Raw genomic sequence first — 25201 nt, forward strand, 5'->3', positions numbered from 1 at the left:
ACACACACACACACACACACACACACACACACACACACACACACACACAATTTCTCTCCCTGTTCCTAATATAGATGTGAATGAAGGCTTTTTACGGGAAGATTGTACCAGTATTTTGGGAGGAACTTAATCTGTATAGTGACTTAAAACCAGTTCAAATAAAAGTATACATTTTTTTTTAAAGAAAATTAGTGGAAATGGCTATCAATTGGAGGAATTACTGAACAAATTATGCTCTGTAAATATGATGGAATACTATTTTGCTATAATAAATTATAAAGCGCACAGTTTCAGAGAAACCTGAAAAGATTTGTATGAACTGATTGTGAAATGAGGTGAGCAGAACATGAACAATTTATGCAATGACAAGAATACTGTAAAGGCAAACAACTGTGAAATACTTAGGAATGCTGAGCATAATGATCAAGCATGATTCCAGAGGATTCTTAATGGAAACAATGCCACCCACCTCCTGATAAGAGAGGAGGAGGACTGAGAGAGTACAGAAAAAAACTTTGTTGTTTTTAACTTGGCTAATGCCGGAGTTTGTTTTGCTTAAATAAATGGGTTTGTAACAAGTGTTTTGTTTTCCTTTCTCAATTTGATGGGGTTGGAAGGGTAGGAGGGAAAGAAGGTGGATTTTTGCTGATTATCTCCACATTATTTTGAGGTATCTTAATGGAACTTAAGGGAAAATTTTTATTTACTCATTTTATCCAGGATTTTTTTTAAACCTGTCATAAGTGTTAAATACAGCTTCTGTGTAGGAATAGCATTGGTGCTTAGAAAATGAAGCTATTTGATTCGGGCAGTTTTAAAATACAGGTTTTGTTATAAACATTGCATTCAGAGCATTACTATCAGTGTTCTTACCAAATTGGAGTTTTGTACTCTCTAGTTCGGGTTAAAATAAAACAGTGGATTTACTAAAAGTAAATCACTACTAGTTAATAATACTTCAAACAAAAAATAAGAGAAACAAATTAGTAGTGTGGGCTTGTTTCTGTTTTGTTTTTAGCATGTAGACGTCTTTTAAAGAGTTTTATATTTATATAAATTGATCTCTGTAGCAGATTGTTTTTGTTTTTCTATCTTATTACAGATCAGTATTTGATATTTGGTGCTGAGGAAGGGATATATACCTTGAACCTTAATGAGCTACATGAGACATCAATGGAACAGGTTAGTCATTGTTTTACCTCACTTTGCAAAAGCATTTATTTAGCACCTATGATGTGTCAAGAATTGTGTTAGGTGCAGGAAACTCAGAGAGGAAAACAAAACAACCTTTGCCATCAAGGAGTTTTCATTCTATCCATAGTTTGGTAGAACATGTCAGCATTTCGGTTCTGCTGGTTTATCCTTCAAGGACCACAGAGTCCCCTCCTTACAATGAGGAGACATCAGAGTAGAGCTGGATCAGTGGAGAGTTTTTTTCTGAGAAAGGGAGGAGAAGGCACAAGGTAACAAGGACTCCGGGAAATCCGTTAGACTGAGGAAACATCATAAGTACTTCTCTGCTGTTCCCTGCTCATCTGATAGAATTGTTCATCATGTTTTTCTTCCATTACTAAAGTTACTAATTTATGTTTCAGGGAGTTAGTAAGAGCAAGTACTACTCAATATGATTATTATTTCCTTTGTACAGTTTTTTAAAAAAATCTTATTGATATCTTCTATTTTTGTACCACTTTCATTTCTTGGTTTATCTCTCCCTTGCTATACACAGAGCTGTCACTTAAAGAATAAAGAAGTGGGGGAAAGATGGTTTAGCAAAGCTGGCGTGTTTGCTGAGCTTCACAGTATATTCAGTGTTTGACACCCATAGTCCCCTACTTCTGCAAAGAAGGGAGGTCAGTTTTCTCACCTCTTCTCTGGGTCAAAACATGGTCATTATAATTATATAGCATTCAATAACTTTATGATTCTTTTGATTTACATTACTGTAGTCATTGTATTTATTGTTTTCGTGATTCTCCTTGTTACTTTAACTTTTCATCACCGTATATAAGTCTAACTGTGTTCATCATATTTAATGTTTCTTTTTGCAAAGAAATAGTCCACTGTATTTCACATACTACAGTCTCTTTGGCCATTCCCTAATCAGTGTTGCTAATTCTTTACCACTACAAAGTGTGATGCTTAAAAGACTGTGCTTTATTTGGGACTTTTCTTTCTATCTTAAAATTCCTTGTTATGCTTAGCAGTGGGCCACAGGTTATGCACTGAGTTAGTTTTATTTTTTTTTTTTAGTATAATTTGAATTGCTTTCCAGGATTGTTACGTCAATTCATAGTTTCAGCAGCAGCATTTTAATGTGTTTCTTTCTACAACTCTTTCAGCATTGACTGTTTCTATCTTTTGTCATCTTTAGCAATTTTCTATGTAGGAGATGATACCTTAGAGTTCTTTTGATTTGCATTTCTCTTATTACTGTTTTGGAGCAGGCTTTCATATGTTAGTTAAGAGTTTGCAATTCTTTTGAGGAAGAATGAGTAGTGTTCCTATATATTTTTATCAGTACAATACATATCTTTATCAGTGCTGTTTATTGTTATTTTCTCCAATTTCCTTATCCTAAATCAACTTTGTTCATGCAAACACTTTTCAATTTCATAATCAGAATTATCTATTTTATGTTTTGTTGTCATCTATTTATTTTGTTAAGAATTCTCCTCTTAGTCATTGCTCAAAGGTAGCTCGTCTGGTTCCTTTCCCTCTCTATTGCTTCCTCCTCCATCTCCTTCTTTCCTCCCTTTCAGTGGCCCAGAGTAGAGTGCTAAGCTTAGAGTCAGGAAAACCTGAGTTCATGTCAGGCCTCAGACATTTTCTAGCTGTGTGACCCTGGGCAAATCACTTTAACCTGTCTTCATCAGTTTCCTCCAATGTAAAATGGAGATCATAATAACATCTACTTCCTAGGGCTGTTAGGAGAACTAAATGAGATGATATTTGTAAAGTGTTTAACACAGTGCCTAGCACCTACTAAGTGCTTGTTCCTTTTCCCTCCCGTTCTTTCTCTCCCTCTCTTTTAATATCCAGGTCATGTATTTATTTTCAGCTTACCATGCCATATATCATATGATATTGGTCTAAACCTAATTTCTGCCAGTCTGCTCAAGTTTTACCACCAGTTCTTGTCAAGTAAGAGGTTCTTCCCCACTTTATTTATGTTCTCAGATTTATTAAATACTGAGTTCAGTCATTCCTGGTTCTTCTTTATCTAGTCTATTCCATTGATCTACTTTTTGGACATAATGAATTTAGCCTATTAGACGTCCAGTTTGAGATCTCTGAAAGGCAGTTGGAGATGTCAGATTCTCAGTCAGCAGAGCAATTGGGGCAGGATGGGGAGATTTGAGAATCATCAACATAGAGTAATTAAATATATGGAAGCTGATGAGATCACCAGGTGAAATAGTATAGAATGTGAAGAGAAGAGGGCCCAGGACAGAACCTTGAGAGACACCAGCTGTTACAGGGCATGTTCTAGAGTAAGATCCAACAAAGGGGACAGAGAAGGAGACATCAGATAAATAGGAAGAAAACCAGCTGAGTCACGTTCAGAAAAACCTTGAGAGAAGAAAGGAATTCCACGTCCTATAGACAGCTTAAACTTGAGTACAAAATAGACCTTATTATCATTCCACTTCTTTCCACTTGAATACTACCTGTTTACTTCAGATACTCATTACCACTTACCTAGATTATTGCAGCAGCCTCCTAATTGGTTTCCAGACCTTAAGTCTTCTACCACTACTTTGCATTTACTGGCTGTCCTCCATGCCTGGAATGTGTTCCCTCTACTCCACCTCAGAGCCCGCCTCTTCCTTTATGATGTTGCTCAGACACCACCTTTGGCAGGAAATCTTTCCTGTTGCCTCCAAGTCCCAGTGCCTCACCCTCAATTACCTTGTATGTATTTTTGTATATATTTGTATTCATTAGCTTAATATTTATGCTGTATTTGTGGTGTCCCACATTGCAGTGTAAGTAGAGATTTTTTCATTCATTGTACTTAAGTCCCTGGTGCCCAACATGGTGTCTGGCACACAGTCTTTATTTCACTTTGAGGGATTGATTGTCCCCAATACACCTGCCTCTTCCAAACTTCCATTTCTGTAGAGGGTTCCACCTTCCTTGTAGATACCCACAAAGACATAGGAATTGAGGCAGTATCAGTAAGAACAACCAGGAAAACAACACGGACCACTACGATAGTGTAAGTGGAAAGAACAACATATACCATTCAACACCAGGTGCTCCAAAATTGTCCCTGAAAAGAGAAAAGGAAGGCAATGCCTGGCATATAGTAGGTGATGTTGTCTTATTGATTTGAACATCTACATTCTCAATATGGAATATATTTTTAAGATGTTACATATAGAGTATTTTTTAAAACCCATTCATTTTTCTTACCAGCTATTTCCCCGAAGATGTACTTGGTTATATGTAATGAATAATTGCTTGCTATCAATATCTGGTAAGTCTTTTATATTATAAAGTGTTGCTTTATTAAAATATTAGAGAAATGGTATTATATTCCTTCTTGTATTTGAAACTTTATTTTACATATACCTTTTTTTCCCCCAGGTAAAGCATCTCAGCTTTATTCCCATAATTTACCAGGACTTTTTGATTATGCAAGACAAATGCAAAAGTTGCCTGTTGCTATTCCAGCACACAAACTCCCTGACCGAATATTGCCCAGGTGAGTGTATACAAAGAGGTCATATGTTTGGTTGGTCATAGGCATAATATATTATTAACCCTCTTAGGAGCATGTCTGCTCAAGGTGGCCCATCACTAAAGCATCAGACCTGTGCTCAAAAATTACATGATTTTAATGAATAGAAACTTTTGTATTCTATTTTGCCTTTCCCCATTTCACCCTATACCATCTTTGTCTAATTTTTTTTGACCTTATTTTCCCTTTTCTATTTTCTTGTCTTTCATACAAGTCATTTTTCTTTCTGTTATTTTTTCCTCTAAGCTTTAAAAAGTTTTACATCTTGTTTCAGTTCAATTTTTTTAATCAAAGAAAAATAAAGTACTTTATTGACCAACAATTTATGGAAATTTATCATTTTAATGTTTAAAATTGATATTGTGTACTGTAATAATTTCATTAATATTCGTGGTCTTCTTGTCAAAGCAAAGCACAACCCTTCTGTATACCACAGTCCTCAGGATTTCCTGTGGTCAAAAAATTCTTTACCCTGTAGCCGGCTTGGTCTTTCCAAATTCACTTTGGTTTAATAAGTATTTAATAGCCAAATGAAAGGTGTGGGGTCAGGTGCTAGGAATGCAAAGAAAAAAGAAAAAGACTGTATCTTGCCTCAAGAAGCTTCCATTCTTTTGGGGTGGGTAGAGGTGGGAGAAAACAACCATGTACATAAATAAGCAAATACAAGATATACAAAGTAATTTTTTCCAGCAGGAATGAGGAAAGCACCAACTACTGGGGTTAGGGGAAGATGAGGGATTCTTGAAAGGAAGCTAGAATCTCCCAAGAGGTAGAGTTGAAAAGAAAAATATGCCAGTAATGAGAGATCACCTTTGCAAAGATACAAATGCAGATGAAATGTCATGCAAGGGGGAATATTAAATAGGCATAACTTGATTGAAAGAGAAAATGCAGTAGTAGTAAGGGAATCTAAAAAAGTTTGCTTGATCCTGATTGTATAGGGTTTAAAAAGCCAAATGGCTTCATTTGTTCCTAGAGGTAAAAGGAGCCCCTAAAGTTTGTTGAGCCAGGGATTGACATGGTAAAAATTGTGCTTTTTGAAATCTCCATTGAGCAGCCATGTGAAGGGGTCAGGCTGGAGAGGGAGAGATGTGAGACAGGGGCACCGAATTAAAGGCCAGCTGATCGTCATGTTATTGAAGGGGAGGAAGGCAAGAAATACCGTGGAGATTACATCAGCAGTCTTAGGAATTGCTTGGAAATAGGGGTGAGGAAAAGAGGCATTGAGAATGCAAGGTAAGTGACTGAAAATAGAGTGGTGTGTTCTTAGGAGAAATCAGAAAGCTGGGTTTAGGAGGAAGTATTCCAAACTTTTTTTGACATGTTGAGCTTTAAACTGCCTTTGAGAGATCATGTGACCAGCAAGAAGATAGAAACATTATACATATTTGTTTTCTGCAGTCATCTCAAACTCTAAAACCTCAAAAGAAATGTACTAGACCTAAAGTAATTATGGTTTAATCCATAGAAAGAATACAAAACCCCCAATAAAATAAAAATTACATAAATTAGTGACAAGGAATTTGAATACTTAAAAGCTCCCATTCATCATGCCCAGTCTATGTATGCATTCCCAATGCAATTGCCAGAGAAACTGAAAGCCTTTTGACTCAGAATCTGGATTCATGGATCCCCTATGGCAGTGACTTAGATTGAATCTTTCCATCCCCAAAACAATAGCAGGCACTAGTTCTGACCAACCATGTGACAGAAAGAAACAACATATAGGAATGAATGGGGGCAATGAGTTTAACAGGGAATACCAGAAGAAAACAAGCATCAGGCCTAAAAAAAGGGCACTGGAGACCCAGCTGTTTAGAGCATGAATCCAGGCCCAGCTGACACTCATGGATTCTGTCATGAGAATTTTAGGGCCACCTAGCAGTTTAGACTCAAGTTGGGAGGGGATAGGAAGGCGTGGTCTGTGTAGCTGTAGAAGGGAGTGATATGTAAGAATGAGGAGGATCCCAGAGGCAAATAATGGGGAATATAAGATGGAGTTTGAAGGAATAAAAACCTAATTCTCAAGCAGATAAACCAACAGAAAATATAATAATAAAGCTTCAAGGATAGAAATTGAAGCATTTTGAATAGTTATATATGAGAGAGGTAGACTGGCATAGTACAGGAGTTGGCACACTGTGGCCCAAGGCCCAAAATTGGCCTGCTGCTTCCTTTTGTGTAGATTTAACCCATAGACTATAGTTTATTACCCCCAACCCCACTGTAGTAGACCATGAGCTGACCTCATAGCCAGGAAGATCTAGGTTCAAGTCTGACCTATGATATACTTTGAGTTCTGAACCTGACCAAGTCGCTTAATCTGGCAGTGCTGTGGACAACTTTTAAAAATGTAAATATCAGAGAAAATATGGACCATTGGTAGAGGAGAATTCTTTACCTGGGAGTTCCCTATACCAATGAAGTTCCCTGTACCAATGAAATCATGTCTAGTCCCTGTCCCTGACTATTATAATATAAAGGAAAATGAACCAATATTATTTGATGAAAGAGAGAGTCCTGACCATTCCACAAGAATCATAACTCCAGAAATTTTCAAAATAAAAATTAAATAATTAAAATAAGAAATTTGGGATGAGTTCAGATTGGAAGTCAGCAACCTTCAATATAGAATTGTAAAACACACAGTAGAATAAGAAAAACTGAATGTATAATATTAAATCTATACAAAGAAACAAGCTGTGGGAAATAAAATCTCTACAAAGAAAAACTCTGGGAAAGATAAAAACAAATCTGGAATTTTAAAATGCTGAAATAGAGAAACTTTGGCAGAAGAGAAGGGAAATGCATTGACATTAAAAATAGCATATAAATTCTATACAAACAACATGACTGATCTTGAAGATAGGATGCAGACAGATACCCCAGATTTCTCAGGGAAATATGCAAGAGCAAAACTTAAAATCTGTATAGAATATTAAAAGGAATGGTATTAGGAAAATTTAGAATACAAGCAATAAAGCATTCATTGAGAGAATCTACAGATCATATCCATTGGAAAATCCAGTTAAAAGTATAAAATTTTTAGCAGTTAATACTAATAATTTCAATAACAAAACTAATTTTGCAAGCAGTTAGGAGAAAAACTTTTAAATATTATGAAAGGCAGATTTAAATAATAGTATAGGATTTATCCATATTCATGAGAATTGAGTAACATTACATAATAAAAAGAAACTCTAACTGCAACCCAAAATTCATACATTCTACATACCTGAACCTAATCATCAAAGAAATAAAATCACTGTTCAATTAAGGAGAGGCATTTTAGGCATTCCTGAAAAAAATAGAAATGAACAGATTATTTAACTTACAAATATACCCCAAAACATAACTTGAGGGATATTGTGAAATTATTTTTTAAAAATAATGAAATTATTTCCCAGATAAAACTGACCAGTTTTTGACAAGGAAACAGAATAATGAGAGATCACTAAAGGCTGAAAAGAGTAATATTGAAAAAATAGAAGGCAAGGTAGAAGAATTGAATCAGGGCTCCATGGACTAAATCTGCATTTACTCCCTATAACTGAATCAATATGTTTTGTGTAAAAAAAAAAATAATAACAGAATGGGAAATTGAATAGAAGGAGATAAGAAAAAGGGGAACAGATGATATAAAAATGATGAAAGACTAGTTTCTTTAGTCTATGAACAGCAACAACACAAAAAAGCAATATAACTTAGTGGAGATAGAAAGCTGACCTGGAAAGCAGGAAGACCTTAGTTCAAATTTCACCCCTAACAAATACTTGCCTTTGTGACCCGGGGCCAGTCACTTAATCTTATCCATAAGAGCAATATGTATGGAATAGAATAAAATCAATGGAGAGAAGTGACCAGGATTGGGGTAGGAGAAGCAGAAGGAGCATTCTTTTCTCTTAAAGGGAAAGGAAAAAGTGCTATTAAAGAAACATTACCATCTAAGAGGTAAGCATCTCAGGATTTTTTTTTTCTGGATAGCATGCCAATCCAAGAGGTAAAATGTATTGCTTCTCAATGGCCACTAGCACCTACAGTGGTAGAAAGACTGACTACAAAGAAACAAGTGTAAGATAATGTGATCTTAAGAATAGAAAAGTCTTTGTAAGGGCAAAGAACTGGGCTGGACGTTTTTCAGGGGTAACACTGAATGAATTCTATCATACAGCATTGCATCCATCCTACATTGCTACCCTCATCTATTGATATTTTTGATATTGGGGAATTCTGAAAGCATTGAGAAAAAATGGTAATGAAACAACATCATCATTCCTGGGGTGGGGCTAAAGCAGTCTTCTGAGGGAAAGTTATACTTATGAAAACAAGAGAGCCAATAAAATTAAGCAATAAATTTGAATTAGCTTATTAGATGCACGCTGCTTAACTTTAGTTCCTTAAAGCCCTCTAAAGCATAAATATGATTATCTAAACCAGGGGTGGGGAACCTGTACCCTCAAGGCCATATGTGGCCTTCTAGGTCCTTGGGTGTGGCCTTGAGTACAAGTTTTACAAAACAAATTGTTCTTTGAAGGTTGGATTCAGTCAAAGTGCCACACTTGAGGACCTAGAAGGCCACAAGTGCCCTGGAGGTGACAGGTTCCCCACCCCTGGTCTAAACCCTGGGGATCAATGAGTTCTCCAGAGGAGAATGTAGAAAGAGGGGGAATAAAAGAGGAACCAGGACTGAGGCCTGGGAGTAAAGCATCCACAGTAAAAAGGTTGGGCATGATGATATTTCCAAAGAACACTGAAATAGTGAAAGATGAGAGAGAAGAAATGCCATGAAAGCTGAGAGTGAAGTGTCAGGAGGGAAGGAATGGTTGTCTATAGGGCAAAAGCCATCCATCAGTCAATAAATATAAATATAAAGTGCCTACTATGTGCCAAATAAGATATTTATCAATAGGGATACAAAGGTAGGCAAAAGATAATTCCTCTTCTCAAGGAACTCATAGACTAATGGAGAAGACAAAACACAATTATATATAAACAAGATATATAATGGTAAATTGGAACTGATAGAAGGAAAACACTAGCATTTATGGGGATGGGAAAAGTCTTAAAGAAGGTGTGATTTTGACTGGAACTGGAAGGAATACAGGAAAGCCAAAAAACAGAAATGAGGATGGAGAACATTCCTGGCATGGTGGATAGCCGGTGAAAATGCCCAGAGCCAAGATGATGGAGTATCTCATTCATGGGATAGCCAGGAGGCCATTGTTACTGAACGGAAGAGTATGGGCCAGGGAATAAAGCATAAGAAGACTGGAAAAGTCGGCAGGAGCTAGGTTTTTATAAGGGACACATGCCAAACAGAACATTTTGTATTTGATCCTGGAAGCAATAAGGAGCCGCTGGAGTCTTAACGGGTAGGCAGGTGACATGTTCAGACCTGTGCTTTAGGAAGAGGACTTTGACAGTTGAATGGAGGATGGAGTGGAGTGGGGAAAGACTTAGGGTAAGCAGACCAACCAGTATCCTATTGCAGCATTCTAAGTGTGAGGGATTAAAGACTCCGCCAGGGTGGTGGCAGTGTCAGAGGAGGGAATGGGGCAAATATAAGAGATGTTATGAAGGTAAGAACAACTTGTTGGATGTGGGAAGTGAGAAGTCAAGGATGACATTTGTCAGGCACTGGGCTATACATTGAGGATACAGAATGATGCAGAAGACAGTCTCTGCCCTCAAGGAGCTCACACTCTAATGGATGGTGGTACCCTTAATAGTACTGGGGATGATGGGAAGAGGAGAGGGTATTGGGGGAAAGATAATGAGTTCAATTTTAGACATGTTAAGTTATGCTAGACTAGGTCAGCAGAGGAGTTAGTGCTAGATAAGTAGATATGAAAATCATCAGCATAAAGATGATAATTGAAACCATGGGAGCTGATAAAGCTACCAGGTAAAATAAGATAGAGATAGAAAAGAGATGAGGGTCCAGAGCAGAGCTCTATGGGAAACCCCTGGTATCAGGCATGGATAGAGATCCAGCAAAGGAGGCTGAGAAGGAACAATCTGACAGGTAGGAGAACATGGAGAAAACAATGCCTTGAAACCCTAGAGAAGAAGGTAACGGTTTCAGAGACTGCAGGAAGGAGGATTGAGAAAAAGGACTGCTATGAACTTTTGAGAGAGCAATTTGGTTGGAATTGGGAGTTTCAGATTATAGAGTTAAAGAGTAAGAAGAAAGGAAGCTGAGGCACTTGTTATAAATGGTGTTCTCAAGGAGTACTATCAGGAGACAACTAGCAGAAATGGGCAGAAATATCAAGGTAGAGAACTAAGAAAAATCTATTGCATTTTGTAACAGAGAGGCATTAATAGTCTTAAGGAAGAATAGTTTCAGTGGAGTCAGAAGCCCTTGAACCTTGAATTGGGCCAATGGCACATAACAGACAGATAAAATTAGGCAGTAATTTTAAGTTGGTCTCTTAATTGCCAACCAGATATCTTTAGTTCCTAAACTCATTCCCTTATTCCCTTAGCCAGGAACATTATTTACCAAGATTTCCTGCCAATTTAATTTCCTTTCTTAAAGCATATTTCCAGAACCATAGCATATATACACAGTTGACCCACACAGGTATAAAGTCTTGTTTGAGGGGCGGAGTCAAGACGGCAGATTAGAAACAGGACCTCCGTACAGCTACGGTTCCCACCCCCTCCAATTCATGTAAAAGGTGACTCTGAACAAACTTTGGAGCTACAGAACCCACAAAATGACACAGAGAAGCTAACTTCCCACTGAGGACAGACCAGCAGGCATGCAGTAGGGAAGGGAGAAGAAGCATCATGAGTGAAGAACAGCAAGAAAAGCAGTTTAGCTGGGTCCTAGAGTATATACATGGGAATAGTAACATTAAATGAGCCCAGAAAGGTAGATTGAGGCCAAGTTGTAAAGTCCTTTAAGTGCTACCAGCACCCTCCTCAACCCTCCTCTCCCCAATAAGTTTATATTTATCTGTCCTGGAAATTAATAGTAGCCATTGGAGTTAATAGAGTAGGGGGATGACATGATCAGACCTGCAGCTTAGAATAATTACTTGGAAAGCTATGTGGAGGATGAATTATATTTGCCATTTCTGTTTATCTTTTAGGAAATTTGCTGTATCTGCAAAAATTCCTGAAACCAAGTGGTGTCAGAAATGTTGCGTTGGTAAGTACTAAAATCACTGAAGTAGGATCTTTCTGTTTTGTCAAGCTTACTAGAGAATTGAATAGATTCATTTTTTTCCCTATGCCAAAGGAATTAAAAAAAAAGTTTGTAGAGGCAGCCCTTGCCATTGGACAGCTCATTCATTACCTGCAAGAGTCTGGTTGCCTCTCTCAGGACCTAAACTACCTTTTGGGCAATTTGATTCAATATTTATTAAACATCTACTATGTGTAAGATACTAAGCTAGGCATTGAATCTACCAAGAAAACATAAAATGACCCTCAGGAAGCTTACATTATATTTGTAGGAAACTGAATATACACAGGTCTGTTATATACAAAGTAATTATGCAGAGTAATTTCTGAGGTAGTAGGAAGAGGGATTTTTGGTTAAGAATGGTATTTGATCCATACCTTATAAGAAGCTTGGGATTTTGAAGGGTGGAAATGAAGTGCTTGGTGCAGGCAATAGCAAGCAGTCCAGTTGGTGTTGAAAATAGAATACAAAAAAGAGAGTGATTTGAAATCATTCTGGGAAGATACGTGGGAACCACATTGTGAAAGCCTTTAAATGACATGAAAAGGAACTTTTTAGTTTATCGTAGAGTCAGTAAGGAGCCACTGAAACTCCCTGAGCAAAAATGTGACGTAGACCTGAGCTACCATTTGACAAGAGCAAGAATGGGAGATGTGAAAAGTAGTGAGATCAATTACCCTCTTGTAACAGTCCAGGAGAGAAGTGAGGATTGTGGCAATATGAGGAAAGGAAGAGGACAGACACTAGACTTTTTGGAGATAGAACCAAAACTTGGCATTGGATTCTCTATAGGGGATAAGGGAGAATGAAGAGTCAGGGTGGCTCTGAGGTTGCAGGTCTAAGTGAGTGGAATATAGGGCAGCCTTTCACCGTAATCAAGAAGTTAGCTTTGAAAAGAGATCGCTCTGGAGGCAAATAGGATCAAAATCAGTTTGGACATACTGAGTTTAAGATTAGTTTTGGACATTGAGGGTAGAGATGTCCAGTAGGCTTTGGACAGGTGATAGAGAATTAGAACTTAAGGAGATGCAGGATAAGGAAGATTCCTGTACCATCTGCATAGATAGGATAGACAAGCCTATGGAAGCTCACCAAGAGAGAAGTTGTAGAGAGAAAGAAAAGGAGAGAGTCCAATCCAGAGGCCAAAGGCACACCCACTGTTCTCCCACACAGGAGAAGGAATGGTAAGACAGATGGAAGGAATACCAGGAGAAAACAATATCATGAAAACCTAGGCAAGAGATGAGCATAGCATGCAGAAGTGGTTGTCACCAGTGCAAAATCAACAGAAAGGTCAAAAAGGATTGAGGCTAAGAAATTTCTGTTGGTTTTAACAATTTTAAATGAACCAAAAAGAACAGTTTGTATTTTATCCCAGAGGCACTGGGGAGTCACTGAAGTTTCTTGAGAAGGGGAGAGACGTGGTCAGACCTGTATTTTAGGAATATCATTAGCAGCTATGTAGATAATGGAAAGAGAGGACAGGGAGGCCAACCAAGAAGCTATTGCAGTACTCCAGGGAAAAGATGATGAGGGCTTGAATTCAGATGGCGGTTCTCTGGGTGGAAAGAAAGGGATGCATGCAAAAGATGTGGTATTAGAACGAACAGAATTTGATAACTGATTAGATATTGAAAGCAAAGAACACTCCCAGGCTTGTCAGAAATAGGGAGATTAGGAAGGGGCTTGGTAGGGCTTGGGCAAAGATAATTCCATTCTGGACTGGTACTGTAAGATGACTAGGGAGCGTCCAGTTAGACATATCCAGCAAGCAGTTTGTCTTATCAGCCTGGAGCTCAGGAGGTTGAGAGCTGAATTGGTAAATTTGGCATCTCGATGGATATAATTAAACCCTGTTTATTATTAAACAACTGTTGATCACCAAGAGGAGGGATATGGGAAGAAAAGTTGAGTTATAAGGTCAGAAGCCAACTAGAAGAAGTTGTGTGACTTGAGTAGGATGGGAAGTGGTCATGATGTGTATAAACAGTGTCCTTTGGGAGGATGGTTGCTGTGGAAGAGATGTAAGATTATGGCAGGGGGAGGGAGAAGCAGGTGAAAGCCTTTAAGGATGGAGGTGATCTGTTCCTATTTATACACATCAGGGAAGGAGCCAGTGGATAAATAGAAATTGAACACTGGAAAGAAAGAAGAGCTAATTGAACAGATGAGTCTTGGAGAAAACTAAATCAAGGGCACAAGTTAGAGGGTTTGTCTGTATGGCAAGAAGGGGCTACCTTATCCTCCAAGAACAGAGCAGAAAAGAGAATGGGGCATGCTGGTTAGGGAATTTTTATCTGTATATGATAAATGGCTTCAGTTTTCTCCTTAAAGGAATGTTTGTAACACAAAATGTTCTATCATTTGAAGGAGGTTATTTGTGTATGGAATATGAGGTTGAACTAGATAACTTCTAAGTCCCCTTCTAAATAATACGAGAAGTTGACGGGAGAGAATATCCATTGTTGTTGTTCAATCATGTCCGACTCTTCATTACCCCATGGATCCTTCTGTCCTCCACTGTCTCTTAAAAGTCTGTGCACATTCATGTGCATTGTTTCCATGATATTATCTATCCATCTTATCCTCTGCTGTTCCCTTTAACTTTTGCCTTCAATTTTTCCAAACATCAGATTCTTTTCTAATAAGTCTCATCTTCGCATGTGGCCAAAGTATTTAAACTTTAGCTTCAGTATTTGATTTTCAGTGAACAGTCTGAATCAATTTCTTTAAGTATTGACTGATTTTACCTCCTAGCTGTCCAAGTCTTCTCCCAGCACCACAATTCAAATGAAGCATCAATCCTGTGGCACGCAGCTTTCCTTATAATCCAACTCTCACTCTACCAGAAAAACTATAGCTTTGACTATACTGACCTTTGTCGGCAAGATAACGTCTCTTGCTTTTTAGTATGCTGTCCAGATTTGCCAACGCTTTATTTCCTAGGAGTAAGAGTCTTTTAATTGGGGCGGGTAGGAGGTACAGTGAGTAGAGTGCCGGCCCTGGAGTCAGGAGGACCTGAGTTCGGATATGGCCTGACACTTAACACACACACAAAACAAAAACCTAGCCGTGTGACCTTGGGCAAGTTACTTAAACCCAATTGCCCTCTAAAAAAAAAAAAAGTCTTTTAATTTCATGGCTACAGTCACTGTCTGCAGTGATCTTTGAGGCCAAAAATTTTAAATCTGACACTGTTTCTGTTTCTTCTTGCTCTCTTTGCCAGGAAGTGATGGGGTCAGTTGCCAAGATTTTAGTAAGTTTTGATGTTAAGCTTCAAGCCAGCTTTTACACTCTCCTCTTTCATGCTCATGAAGAGGCTTCTTAATTTCTCTTTACATTCTGCCGTTAAGAGTGGTGTTATCTGCATATCTTTAATATGCAGCAACTTTAATTCTGGCTTTTGATTCATCCAGCCTGGCATTTCACGTGATATACTATAAGTTAAATAAATAAGGTGACAGTATACAGCCTTGTCATACTTCTTTTCCAATCTTAAACCATTCAGTTGTTCCATGTTCATTTCTGCCTGTTGCTTTTTGGCATGTATACAGATTCCTCAAGAGACAATTAAGATAATCTGGTACTCCCGTCTCTTTGAAGACTTGCCACATTTTGTTGTGATCTATCCAAAGGCTCTAATGTAGTCAGTGAAGCAGAAGTAGATCTTTTTCTAGAACTCCTTTGCTTTCTCTCTAATCCAGCAAATGTTGGCTATTTGGTCTCTAGTTCTTCTGCCTCTTCAAAAACCAGCCTGCTCTTCTGGTAATTCTCGGTTCACATAGTACTGAAGCCTAGCTTGCAGAATATTACACATAACCTTGCTGGCATGTTAAATGAGCGCAGTTGTTCAGCAGTTTGAACATTCTTTAGGATTGGGATGTATACTGATTTTTTTTTCAATCCAGCTACTGTTGCATTTTCCAAATTTACTGGCATATTGAGTGCAGCATTTTAACACCATCTTTTTTAGGATTTTAAATAGCTCAGCTGGAATTCCATCACCTCCATTAGCCTTTTTGTTACCGGTACTTCCTAAACACCATTTGACTTTATTCTCTAGATCAGTAACCACACCATTGTAGTTATCACTGATGTTAATAAGATCTTTCTTACATAGTTCTTTTGTGTTTTCTTTTGTCTTTTATCATGCTCATTTTTGCATGAAACATTCCCTCAATTTTTCTAGTTTTCATGAAGAGATCTGTCTTTCCTGTGCTGTTGTTTTCCTCCATTTCTTTGCATTGCTCACTTTAGAAAACCTTCCGATCTGTCTCCTTTTGCTTTCTTGCTCTGCATTTTCTTTGGAATACTTTTTGTTGCTGTCTCTTGTATAGTATTGCAAATGTGTCCATACTTCTTCATGCACTGTTATCTACCAAATCTCATTTGTTAAATCTCTTCATCACCTCTACTTCATATTCATAATGGTTGTTATTTAGGTCAAACCTATATATATGGTCTGCCAGTTTTCCCTTTTTTCTTCAGTTTACAATAAAAAGTTCATGATCTGATCCATAATCAGCTCCAGATCTTAATTTTAACTGTCTATATAAAGCTGTTCCACCTTTGGCTGCAAAGTATATAATCATTCTGATTTCTATATTGACCATCTGGTGATGTCCATGTGTAGAGTCACCTTTTGAGTTGTTGAAAAAGAGTTTTTGTTATGACCAGTGAGATATCTTGACAAAATTCTATTAGTCTCTTCCCTGCTTCATCTTGTACTCTGTGGACAAATTTGCCTGTTATTACAGTTATCTTTTGATTTCCTATTTTAGTATTCCAATCCCCTATGATGAATGTGACATTTTTTTTTTTTTTGGTGTTATTTCTAGGAGATGTTTGTAGGTCTTTATAGAACTGACTTTGGCCTCTTCAGCATCAGTGGTTGGAGCATAGACTTGCATTACTTTTATGTTGAATTGCCTTGAATTCAAACAGATGTCATATAGTCATTTTTGAGATCATACCCAAGTACTGCTTTTTGCACTCTTATGACCATGAGGGCTACTCCATTTCTTTTAAGTGCCTCTTGTGTATAGTAGTATATGTAATGATCGTTTGAATTAAATTCACCCATTTCCATCCATTTAAGTTCACTGACACCCAAGATGTTGATATTTAATCAGATGCCTCAGCGGATGAGCTTCCTATTAGTTCTGGCCCGATGATTTCATTAGTCTTAGAGCTAATTGTAGTTGTCCTCCACTCTTCTCCAGTAGCGTATTGGACATCCTCTGGCCTGAGGGGCTCATCTTCATTGTTATATCTTTTATCATTTTAGTAGTGTCCATTGAGTTTTCTTAACAAAGATACTAGAGTGGCATACCGTTTCCTTCCCTTTGGATAACCTTTTGTAAGACTCTCCACTATGACCCGTCGGTCTTGGGTAACCCTGCACAGCATAGCTGTAGTTTCCTTGAGCTACACAAGACCCTCCAACATGACAAGGCAGTGATCCAGGGGGGTAATATCCATTATTAGTCAATTGAAAATATGAAACTGGATCTTGGGAAAGAAGTCAAACTTAGAATTTGATTTGGAAATCTTCTAAGTAATGACTTCATTTGTAAAAGTATATAAGATCTCAGAGGAGGAATATGTAACAAGGTTGAACAAGAAAAGACTCTCCTCCCATGTGCGGAAAGTCAACAGATCATTGCCCCATAGCTGAATTCTCAGTGTGGTCCTTTTCTGTTTGCTTATGGATACTTTTAAGTTCTTGCCTAATTTCTAATAAGAAATTTGATTGGCAAGTAGCTTAATTTTATTTTTAAGCCTTGAGTTAAGGTAATTTATAATGAACTTTAAAATTATTTAGCTCCATGTATAGGCATAATAACAGAAAATATGTATAATTTTTGTCTTGACAGTGAGAAATCCTTACACAGGCCATAAATACCTTTGTGGGGCACTTCAATCTAGCATTGTTCTGTTAGAATGGGTTGAACCAATGCAGAAGTTTATGTTAATTAAGGTAAGCATAAAAGGCTAGCCTGTATAATTCTTAGTACAAAAAGACTAATGTTCCAATTTTTATTAAATTTTATGTCATAAAGTCCATAAAATATCTCTTCCTAGTTGATTTTTGTTATTTGATTATATAAAATTGTATGGCAGATTGTTGAAAACCTTTCTATTTTCAGAAATCCAGTTGTCCTAATGAAGAATATTCTTAGGCTGGAGAAATTTTGGGTGAAAGTTTGAAAAGAAGTCAGAAGAATTAAAAATGAGTTGTATTCACAGCAGTTGATGAAGTGTGGGAACAAAGCCAGAAAACCTAGCTGGTTTATATGTGACTAAAACCATCATAATAAAGAGTCCCTTGCAGATTTGTCCTTTGCCCAAAATAATGGAATATGGCTTAGGGTAAAATATTCAGATCATCTTGTCAAAGAATGTTCATTTGCCATGGGGCAATCCACAAATTGTCCTAAAAAATTATGTTCAGAGTTTCACAAGTCTTTTGAGTAATGAATATTAATACTTTAATACATTTTATGCTACCCTAACATGTGTATTTAAAACTTGAACAAGTGTTCAGAATGGTAGAGGTATAAATTGTTCCTGTGATGCCATATGAAATAATAATTGAAATTTCCAAAGCATACTATCATAATTAAATAATTATTCCTTGCTGTTTGATATATTGGTAGCAATTACTTAAGATAGATTTGGAATGGATTCTTTATAACACAGTCTAGTGATATTTAAAATATTATTTTTGTTCACTTGTGTCTAACTCTTTATCCCATGGTCCATAGCGCACCAATACTGTCCATGGGGTTTTCTTGGCAAAGAAACTGGAGTGGTTTGCCATTTCTTCCTCCAGTGGGTTAAGGAAAACAGATTAAGTGACTTGCCCAGAATCACACAGCTAGCTAATGTGTAAGATCAGATTTAAATTCAGGTCTTCCTGCCTCTGAGCCCAGCACTCTATCCACAAAGCCATCTAGCTATCTCTTTTTAAAATGTTACCTTCCCCTTAATTTCAAGCTTGTAAATGCTTGAGATTTTTATTTCTAACTTTCATGAAACAGTTTATTAGCCTTGAGATGAACTGTGGAATTAGAAGAAAAGCAATTTCACTAATTTTAAATCCATTATTATGATAAAACTACTCCAGGACTGGAATTTCTTTATAATGACACTTAATTTTGTATACAACATATCATACAAAACTTTTAACATTTATAATCATATATGGGGGTACGGTTAGGTGGCACAGTGAATAGAGCACCGGCCCTGGAGTCAGGAGGACATGAGTTCAAATATGACCTGAGACAGTTAACACTTACTAGCTGTGTGACCTTGGGCAAGTCACTTAACCCCAATTGCCCTGCCTTCCCCCCTCCAAAAAGCAAAAAGAAAAAGATTATGATCATATATGAAAAAAATATTTTATAGGACAGCTTCTGCTTCTTCCTTCCCAGCTGAAGGTATTTTCCATAGGCCATGTTATAAATCCTACAAAGAATTCCTTATATTTGTTCAGTACTTTGTAATTTTCAAGGCACCTGAACATGCATAAGCTTTTTTTTTTCCTCACAACAACCACTTTATATATGCTGTGCATGTATTATTAGCTCCATTTTACAGTCAAACTGAGACATGGAAAAAACAAGTAATTTGCCTGGGTTATACAGCTAGTAAACCAATGCCAGAATTCAGACATTCTCACTCCCTAGTCCAGTGTTCCTTCTAGCATACCATGGTGTCTTTCTTCCTTTGCTCTGTTGACATCATGTTCATTTCAGTTACATTTGAACATGGTACTGCTGGAAAAGTGACAGGGGTCTTGGGTAATGGCAGATGGAAGACTGAACCTCCATCGCAGAACCTTCCATCTTCAAAAAACATTTGAGCAGAAAACTCTGGGAATACTGTTTACCTTAATTTTATTTCAGTAACAAAGTTTCTTATTTGTGACTAATTAGAATAATATTTACTTTCTGGTATATAAAATTACGATGGTTCCTATTTTATTGTTTTAACCGTATTTTTGTTTGTTTCTCTAGCACATAGATTTTCCTATACCGTGTCCACTTAGAATGTTTGAAATGCTGGTAGTACCTGAACAGGAATACCCTTTAGTTTGTGTTGGTGTTAGTAGAGGGAGAGATTTCAACCAGGTGGTTCGGTTTGAGACTGTCAACCCAAATTCTACCTCTTCGTGGTTTACAGAATCAGGTTTGTGCATTTATTTTTTTATTGGCTTCCTTCTTTCTGATAGATTTGGCAAAATATACATCTGTTACACATTATTTTAGGCAAATTTGTTATAAGAAAAAGTATTTAAAGCTAAAATGTAGAATGTTAGTCTATTCAAAAGAGTTTGTTTTTCTATTTGCGCAAAATATTCACAATATAATACCTTCAAAGTGCTTCTGATGAATTAAAAATGATTAGATTTAATGAAATTTTATCTCCATTGCTGTATCATTTTTATGAACACCTCTTACATAAAATAAGGAATGTCTGTATTCTAGTATAATCAGTAAGAGAAACATTTTTAAAAGAATCCAGCAGTTAAATGTAACACATCTTAATTTTATCATCTTCCAGGTATATGCATAGTATTTTGTTGCCATGTTCATTCTTTGCTGGAAATATTTTCTCTTTTTCTTTTAAGACATTCATACCCTTAAAATTCTGTTTTGAATGATATTTGTTGATGTGAAAGATGACTGGTATCTGAAAGAATTCCTTTAATAATACCAAATTTTATCAACAATGATTCAAGTTATTTTATATAATCAATATAATGAACCAATTACATGGGCCTTTACCTAGAGAGCCCCAGTTGACTTGGCCATCCTCATCATCCTTCTATTCGAAGAACTTTCGTTTTTTTATTGCTACTTTATCTTCTAAGATCTCTAAATGTATTAGACAAAAAGATTTTAAAATTTTTTATGTATCTTAAGTCTTCAGCTAATTAACAGGCTAGTCTGAATTAAAAAAACAAAAATTTTAGGTGTAATTTATTATTTGAAGTGTATAATTGTAAGTGAAACTAGAGTATAAAGATATTATAGCATAGGATTCCTTAGAGAAATTACTTTGTGGAATGGAAGTTTTTATTTGTAATAAATTTATAAATTATGAGTAAATGAGTTCTTAGGAAGTACTTGGAACTGTTTTAAAACAGGATGTTTTTATCTAGCTTTAACATTTCCCCAAAATATCCTTGATGTGATTAATTTCTTAGAATCCTTTCTTTAAAGATTTCTTCAAAGATAGTAAAGATTGTAAACTTTATCTCAGCTCATGCCCAAATGTTTGCTGATTTGGAATTAATTAAGTTTTAATTAATTAAACTTTAGTTTTACTTCCTAAAGTAATGGAACCTTCATGTTGTTGCTAAACTTAGTAATAGTTGCTTTATACATGTGGGTGACAAGAAGTTGATGATAAATCAGACATTTGGACTAAAATCTCTTATACCTTAAAAAAAGTGTTTCCCTATAGTATTTTAAAACATGATATTTCATTGCAAACGAATAGCTTATTTAATTTCTGCAAGCAATTACTTTGTTTCCCTTAGTTCAAGCTTCTCACTTTTCTAAATTGGTTCTTTTGTAAAGTAAGGGAATAGGAGTCCGGCCCCCTCGTTTTATAAATGAAAAAAATCAAGACCCAGAGGGGATGCCTTGGCTCAGGTCATACAGCTAGTAAAAGGCCCAAATGGAGTTTAAACCTAGGTCCTCTGATCCAGCCTGCTTCTCACTGCACCATACTGTCTCTATTCTGAAATGTGAATTTTGATTGTATGTGCAAGAAGACATTGGAGTCTGTATGCTAGAGAAGATTCAAAGAAACTATCCCTACCTCAAAGAATGTTCGTTCAAGCAGGAAATAAGATAAACACTCAAGTTAATTCTGATAAGGCATAATGTAGTAAGCCCCATATAAGAAAGTTGGATTTGGATTTAGAAAGAAATCACTTTCAGTTAGAAGAAACAAGAAAAACTTAAGGAGAAAAGATATCATTGAGAATGGACCTTGAGGTGGAAAAATCAGGAAGAAGAAAAAAATCATGAGCAAAAGTACTGAAGCAGGAAAGCAATGCATGTTGAGGTAACAAAGAATTACTGTTTCCTTGAAGTTGTAGTCTCTAAAAGGGAATGACAAATAGGGCTGTACCCTTAGGGAAACCATAATCAATAGAGAAGGAGTCAGAAAGTGAACAATAGAGGAATATAAGGGGAAAAGATTGAAACTACCAAAGATCTCAGGAGGAAGAAAGCTCAGTTAAAAAATCTTGAGCACACACATTAAAAACCAACATGGAGTATATTAATGACAAAATCATCCTTTAGATGGTCCTACAGATCATCTAAAACAGTGTAGACCACTCTAAGTAATATCAGACAGTAAAGGAAAATGAATCCATACCCTGTGGATAACCCCAAGAACATAGAATCAACAGCCAGACTTTCCCAAATGGTCCAAAAGAGACAAAGGACTAGAAAGATATGTTGTACCTCTATTTTAGAGGGTTTTGAATTCTACACTGAAGAGTCTGGGCTTCATGTGGTAGACAACAGGAGTCACTGAAGTCTTTTGAGCAAGGCAGTGATATTTTTTCCATTCACTAAAAATGCCATTTCTGCCTCTCCTTGAATATAGGCAAAAAGAAACATTTTGAATCCTTTTCACCACACATTCATCAAGTGCCCACAATGTGCCAGGAACTGTGTTAAACATTGAAGGTACAAAAAGATTCCTTGTCCTAAAAGGGAGCCTACATTCTACTCAAATATACACAGAGTAAATACAAGGTACTTTGAGGAGGAAAGAGTACTACCAACTCAAGAGTTTACAGGTGTTTTCATTGATGTTCTGGTACCTGAATTGAACCTTGAAGAAAGCTAAGAATTTTAGAATAATTGTTTTAAAATAAGAAGTGGGGGTGAGGGGAGCCAAGGAGATACAGAAAATATATTGAAGGTTTACAGAGGCACAGAAATGCCTCAGAAATGTATTAAAAGAGACAGGTTAAGGTTCTGTCTCACCATAGCTTCCTATTGCTACCACTCCTCAGAAACCTAGTCTTCATCTTCATGTAAATCTATGAAACCTCTGCTCGTCAGAAGTCTTCCAAGCTACCGATCACAACCTTTCCCTCCTTTCCTAATATTGACCCTATTCAGTATTCTTTCATCTTCCACTCTTGAATTCCCTGCGTATTCATCCTGGTGCCCTTCATGTTTCACCAGACCCCAGCCTGGGCTACTTTATACACCCACTCTGCTTCTGCCCACATACCCCGATAAGTATTGCTGGGAGGAAGAAGTACATTATGCACTATTCATGCTAGAGTCACCGCAGATTTAAGTTACTTGTTCTTATCTATGCCCTCACCGCAGCAAGGCAGTCTTTTTTTTTTCTTTTTGGAGGGGGGAAGGCAGGGCAATTGGGGTTAAGTGACTTGCCCAAGGTCACTAGTCAACGGCTAGTAAGTGTTAAGTGTCTGAGGTCAGATTTGAACTCAGGTCCTTCTGATTCCAGGGCTGGTGCTCTATTCCCCAAGCCACCTAGCCGCCCCCAAGGCAGTCTTTTTAACAGCTAGCAGACAGAACACTAGACTTGAATTCAAGAAGGCCTGAGTTCAAATCCTGTCTCAGACATATGAGAAAACTGAGGCAGAGAGAGGTATTGTGACTTGCCCAGGATCACCCAGTTAGTAAGTATCCAAGACCAAATTTGCACTTGAACCTTCCTAATTCCTGATCCAGCATCTATCCACTGCACCACCTAGCTGCCTGCATAGAATGTTTCAGTTTTTTTTAATGATGTTAGAGTCAGTGTATGTCCTTCAGTTTAAAAGATTCAGTGTATTTATATAACTTTTACCCAGGTCTCAAAAAGCATGGTTTTAAACTGTGATGTGGCCAGACCAGTGACTGGCAACTTTTTATACCTAAAAGAGCTGGGTACTCCCTGCCTTCCTAATCATAGACAGGAATGGTGGCCTGGTAAATCTGGGGTACAAAGAGTGTATGGTAGGGTCCTTCAGGGAGTGTCAGGGGCTGAATTTGAATCCAGTTTTCCTGACTTAGAGCCCACTACTCTACCCTTATGCCGCACTGCCTCTGCAGGTTGAAAGAAAATAGATTAAAGCCTATGAAATTTGTCACCAGTGTCCCCAATTTCTTTTGTTCATGCCTTAACTAATCTTTTTTCATGTACCTACTTCTCTTTTTTCTGAACTGAAAATGATCTTATATAAGTCATTTTCTGCTTACTGAAGTAAATTACCTTCCTCAGTCATTTGGATTTTTAATGTCTTGTGAAATTTATCTTCTTATGACAATCTCTCCAGCTAAAGAAATTTCACTTTCATGAAATCTAAAGTATTCCTAGTAATTTCTTGGGTCTAAATAGGTATGTATTCTGTCATCCTTTCTTCTTCTGGGACCTTTAACCTATCCTGTATTTATGTGTATCAGGTAAACCTCCAGAATTTCTGCTACTTTGGACCTTCTGGTCACAAGGATATCTGGATGTTCTGTTGCAAAAACTCTGGATGATGTCTTGAAAGGGATTGACCAAGGCATCCACAAAGAAAAATTCAAATGGATAAATAATTATGCCAAAAAATTGAATAAAAGGAAAATTTGATGAGGTGTTCATATCCACAACCATTGTTACTTTAGTAATAGATATTAGATGAAGTTAATCCATTCTAAGAATAGCAAAATGTAAAAGAAAAAATACATATGTTACGTACAGTCAAACTTTACTGTGCAAATTTTTCTGTTTCAAATCAGCATTTATCTCTAGCATTCAGTGCTAGAGGCACTCTGCTAGCTGCTCCATTTTATTTAAACTTTTTTCCCTTCTCTGAAGCTGTTTGTCCACCTCATAACACTTGTTGCATAGGGTCATAATTTTGTTCTGCAAGCCAGTAACAGCTTATAATGAACTACCAAGAGAGTGTTTACTGCAGACTATAGACAGTAGCGAAAGAACACCTTGATTGACTTTGTAATGAAAACTGTAAATATTTGGAGCACATCAACAATCTCCATTGTCTGTTTCTCTGATGAAAGGGAGGATAGGAATTCTTTTTAATGAGCAGGTATTTTGGAATCAGATGGAATAAGTTATTCTTGAAAATTCCTAAATATTTATCTGAAAAACTATATCATTTTGCATACTTTGTAATAGCAAAGTACTATGAGAAATTGATGAAGAATATGTCACTTTCATTGAGATACGACCGGTGTGGGGGCAGAATCAAGGAAAGC

The 25201-nt window shown here is 36.9% G+C and overlaps 1 protein-coding gene across 2 annotated transcripts in view; it reads left to right on the top strand.

Annotated features, from left to right (window-relative positions):
- The window catches only part of LOC138176453 (mitogen-activated protein kinase kinase kinase kinase 3), a 118046-nt gene that overhangs the window by 80776 nt on the left and 12069 nt on the right, over positions 1 to 25201 (top strand). For both annotated transcript variants that reach the window (XM_069107237.1, XM_069107238.1), the window contains 6 exons: positions 1103 to 1182; positions 4423 to 4483; positions 4594 to 4711; positions 11848 to 11906; positions 17819 to 17922; positions 19964 to 20135. In XM_069107237.1, coding sequence (XP_068963338.1) covers positions 1103 to 1182; positions 4423 to 4483; positions 4594 to 4711; positions 11848 to 11906; positions 17819 to 17922; positions 19964 to 20135 — 594 coding nt within the window. The remainder of the gene's footprint in view (positions 1 to 1102; positions 1183 to 4422; positions 4484 to 4593; positions 4712 to 11847; positions 11907 to 17818; positions 17923 to 19963; positions 20136 to 25201) is intronic.

This window comes from Petaurus breviceps, unplaced genomic scaffold (assembly GCF_028583685.1).
Source record: "Petaurus breviceps papuanus isolate PSGF00001 unplaced genomic scaffold, PetGlider_PUasm1.0 89393, whole genome shotgun sequence".
Classification (NCBI taxonomy): domain Eukaryota; kingdom Metazoa; phylum Chordata; class Mammalia; order Diprotodontia; family Petauridae; genus Petaurus; species Petaurus breviceps.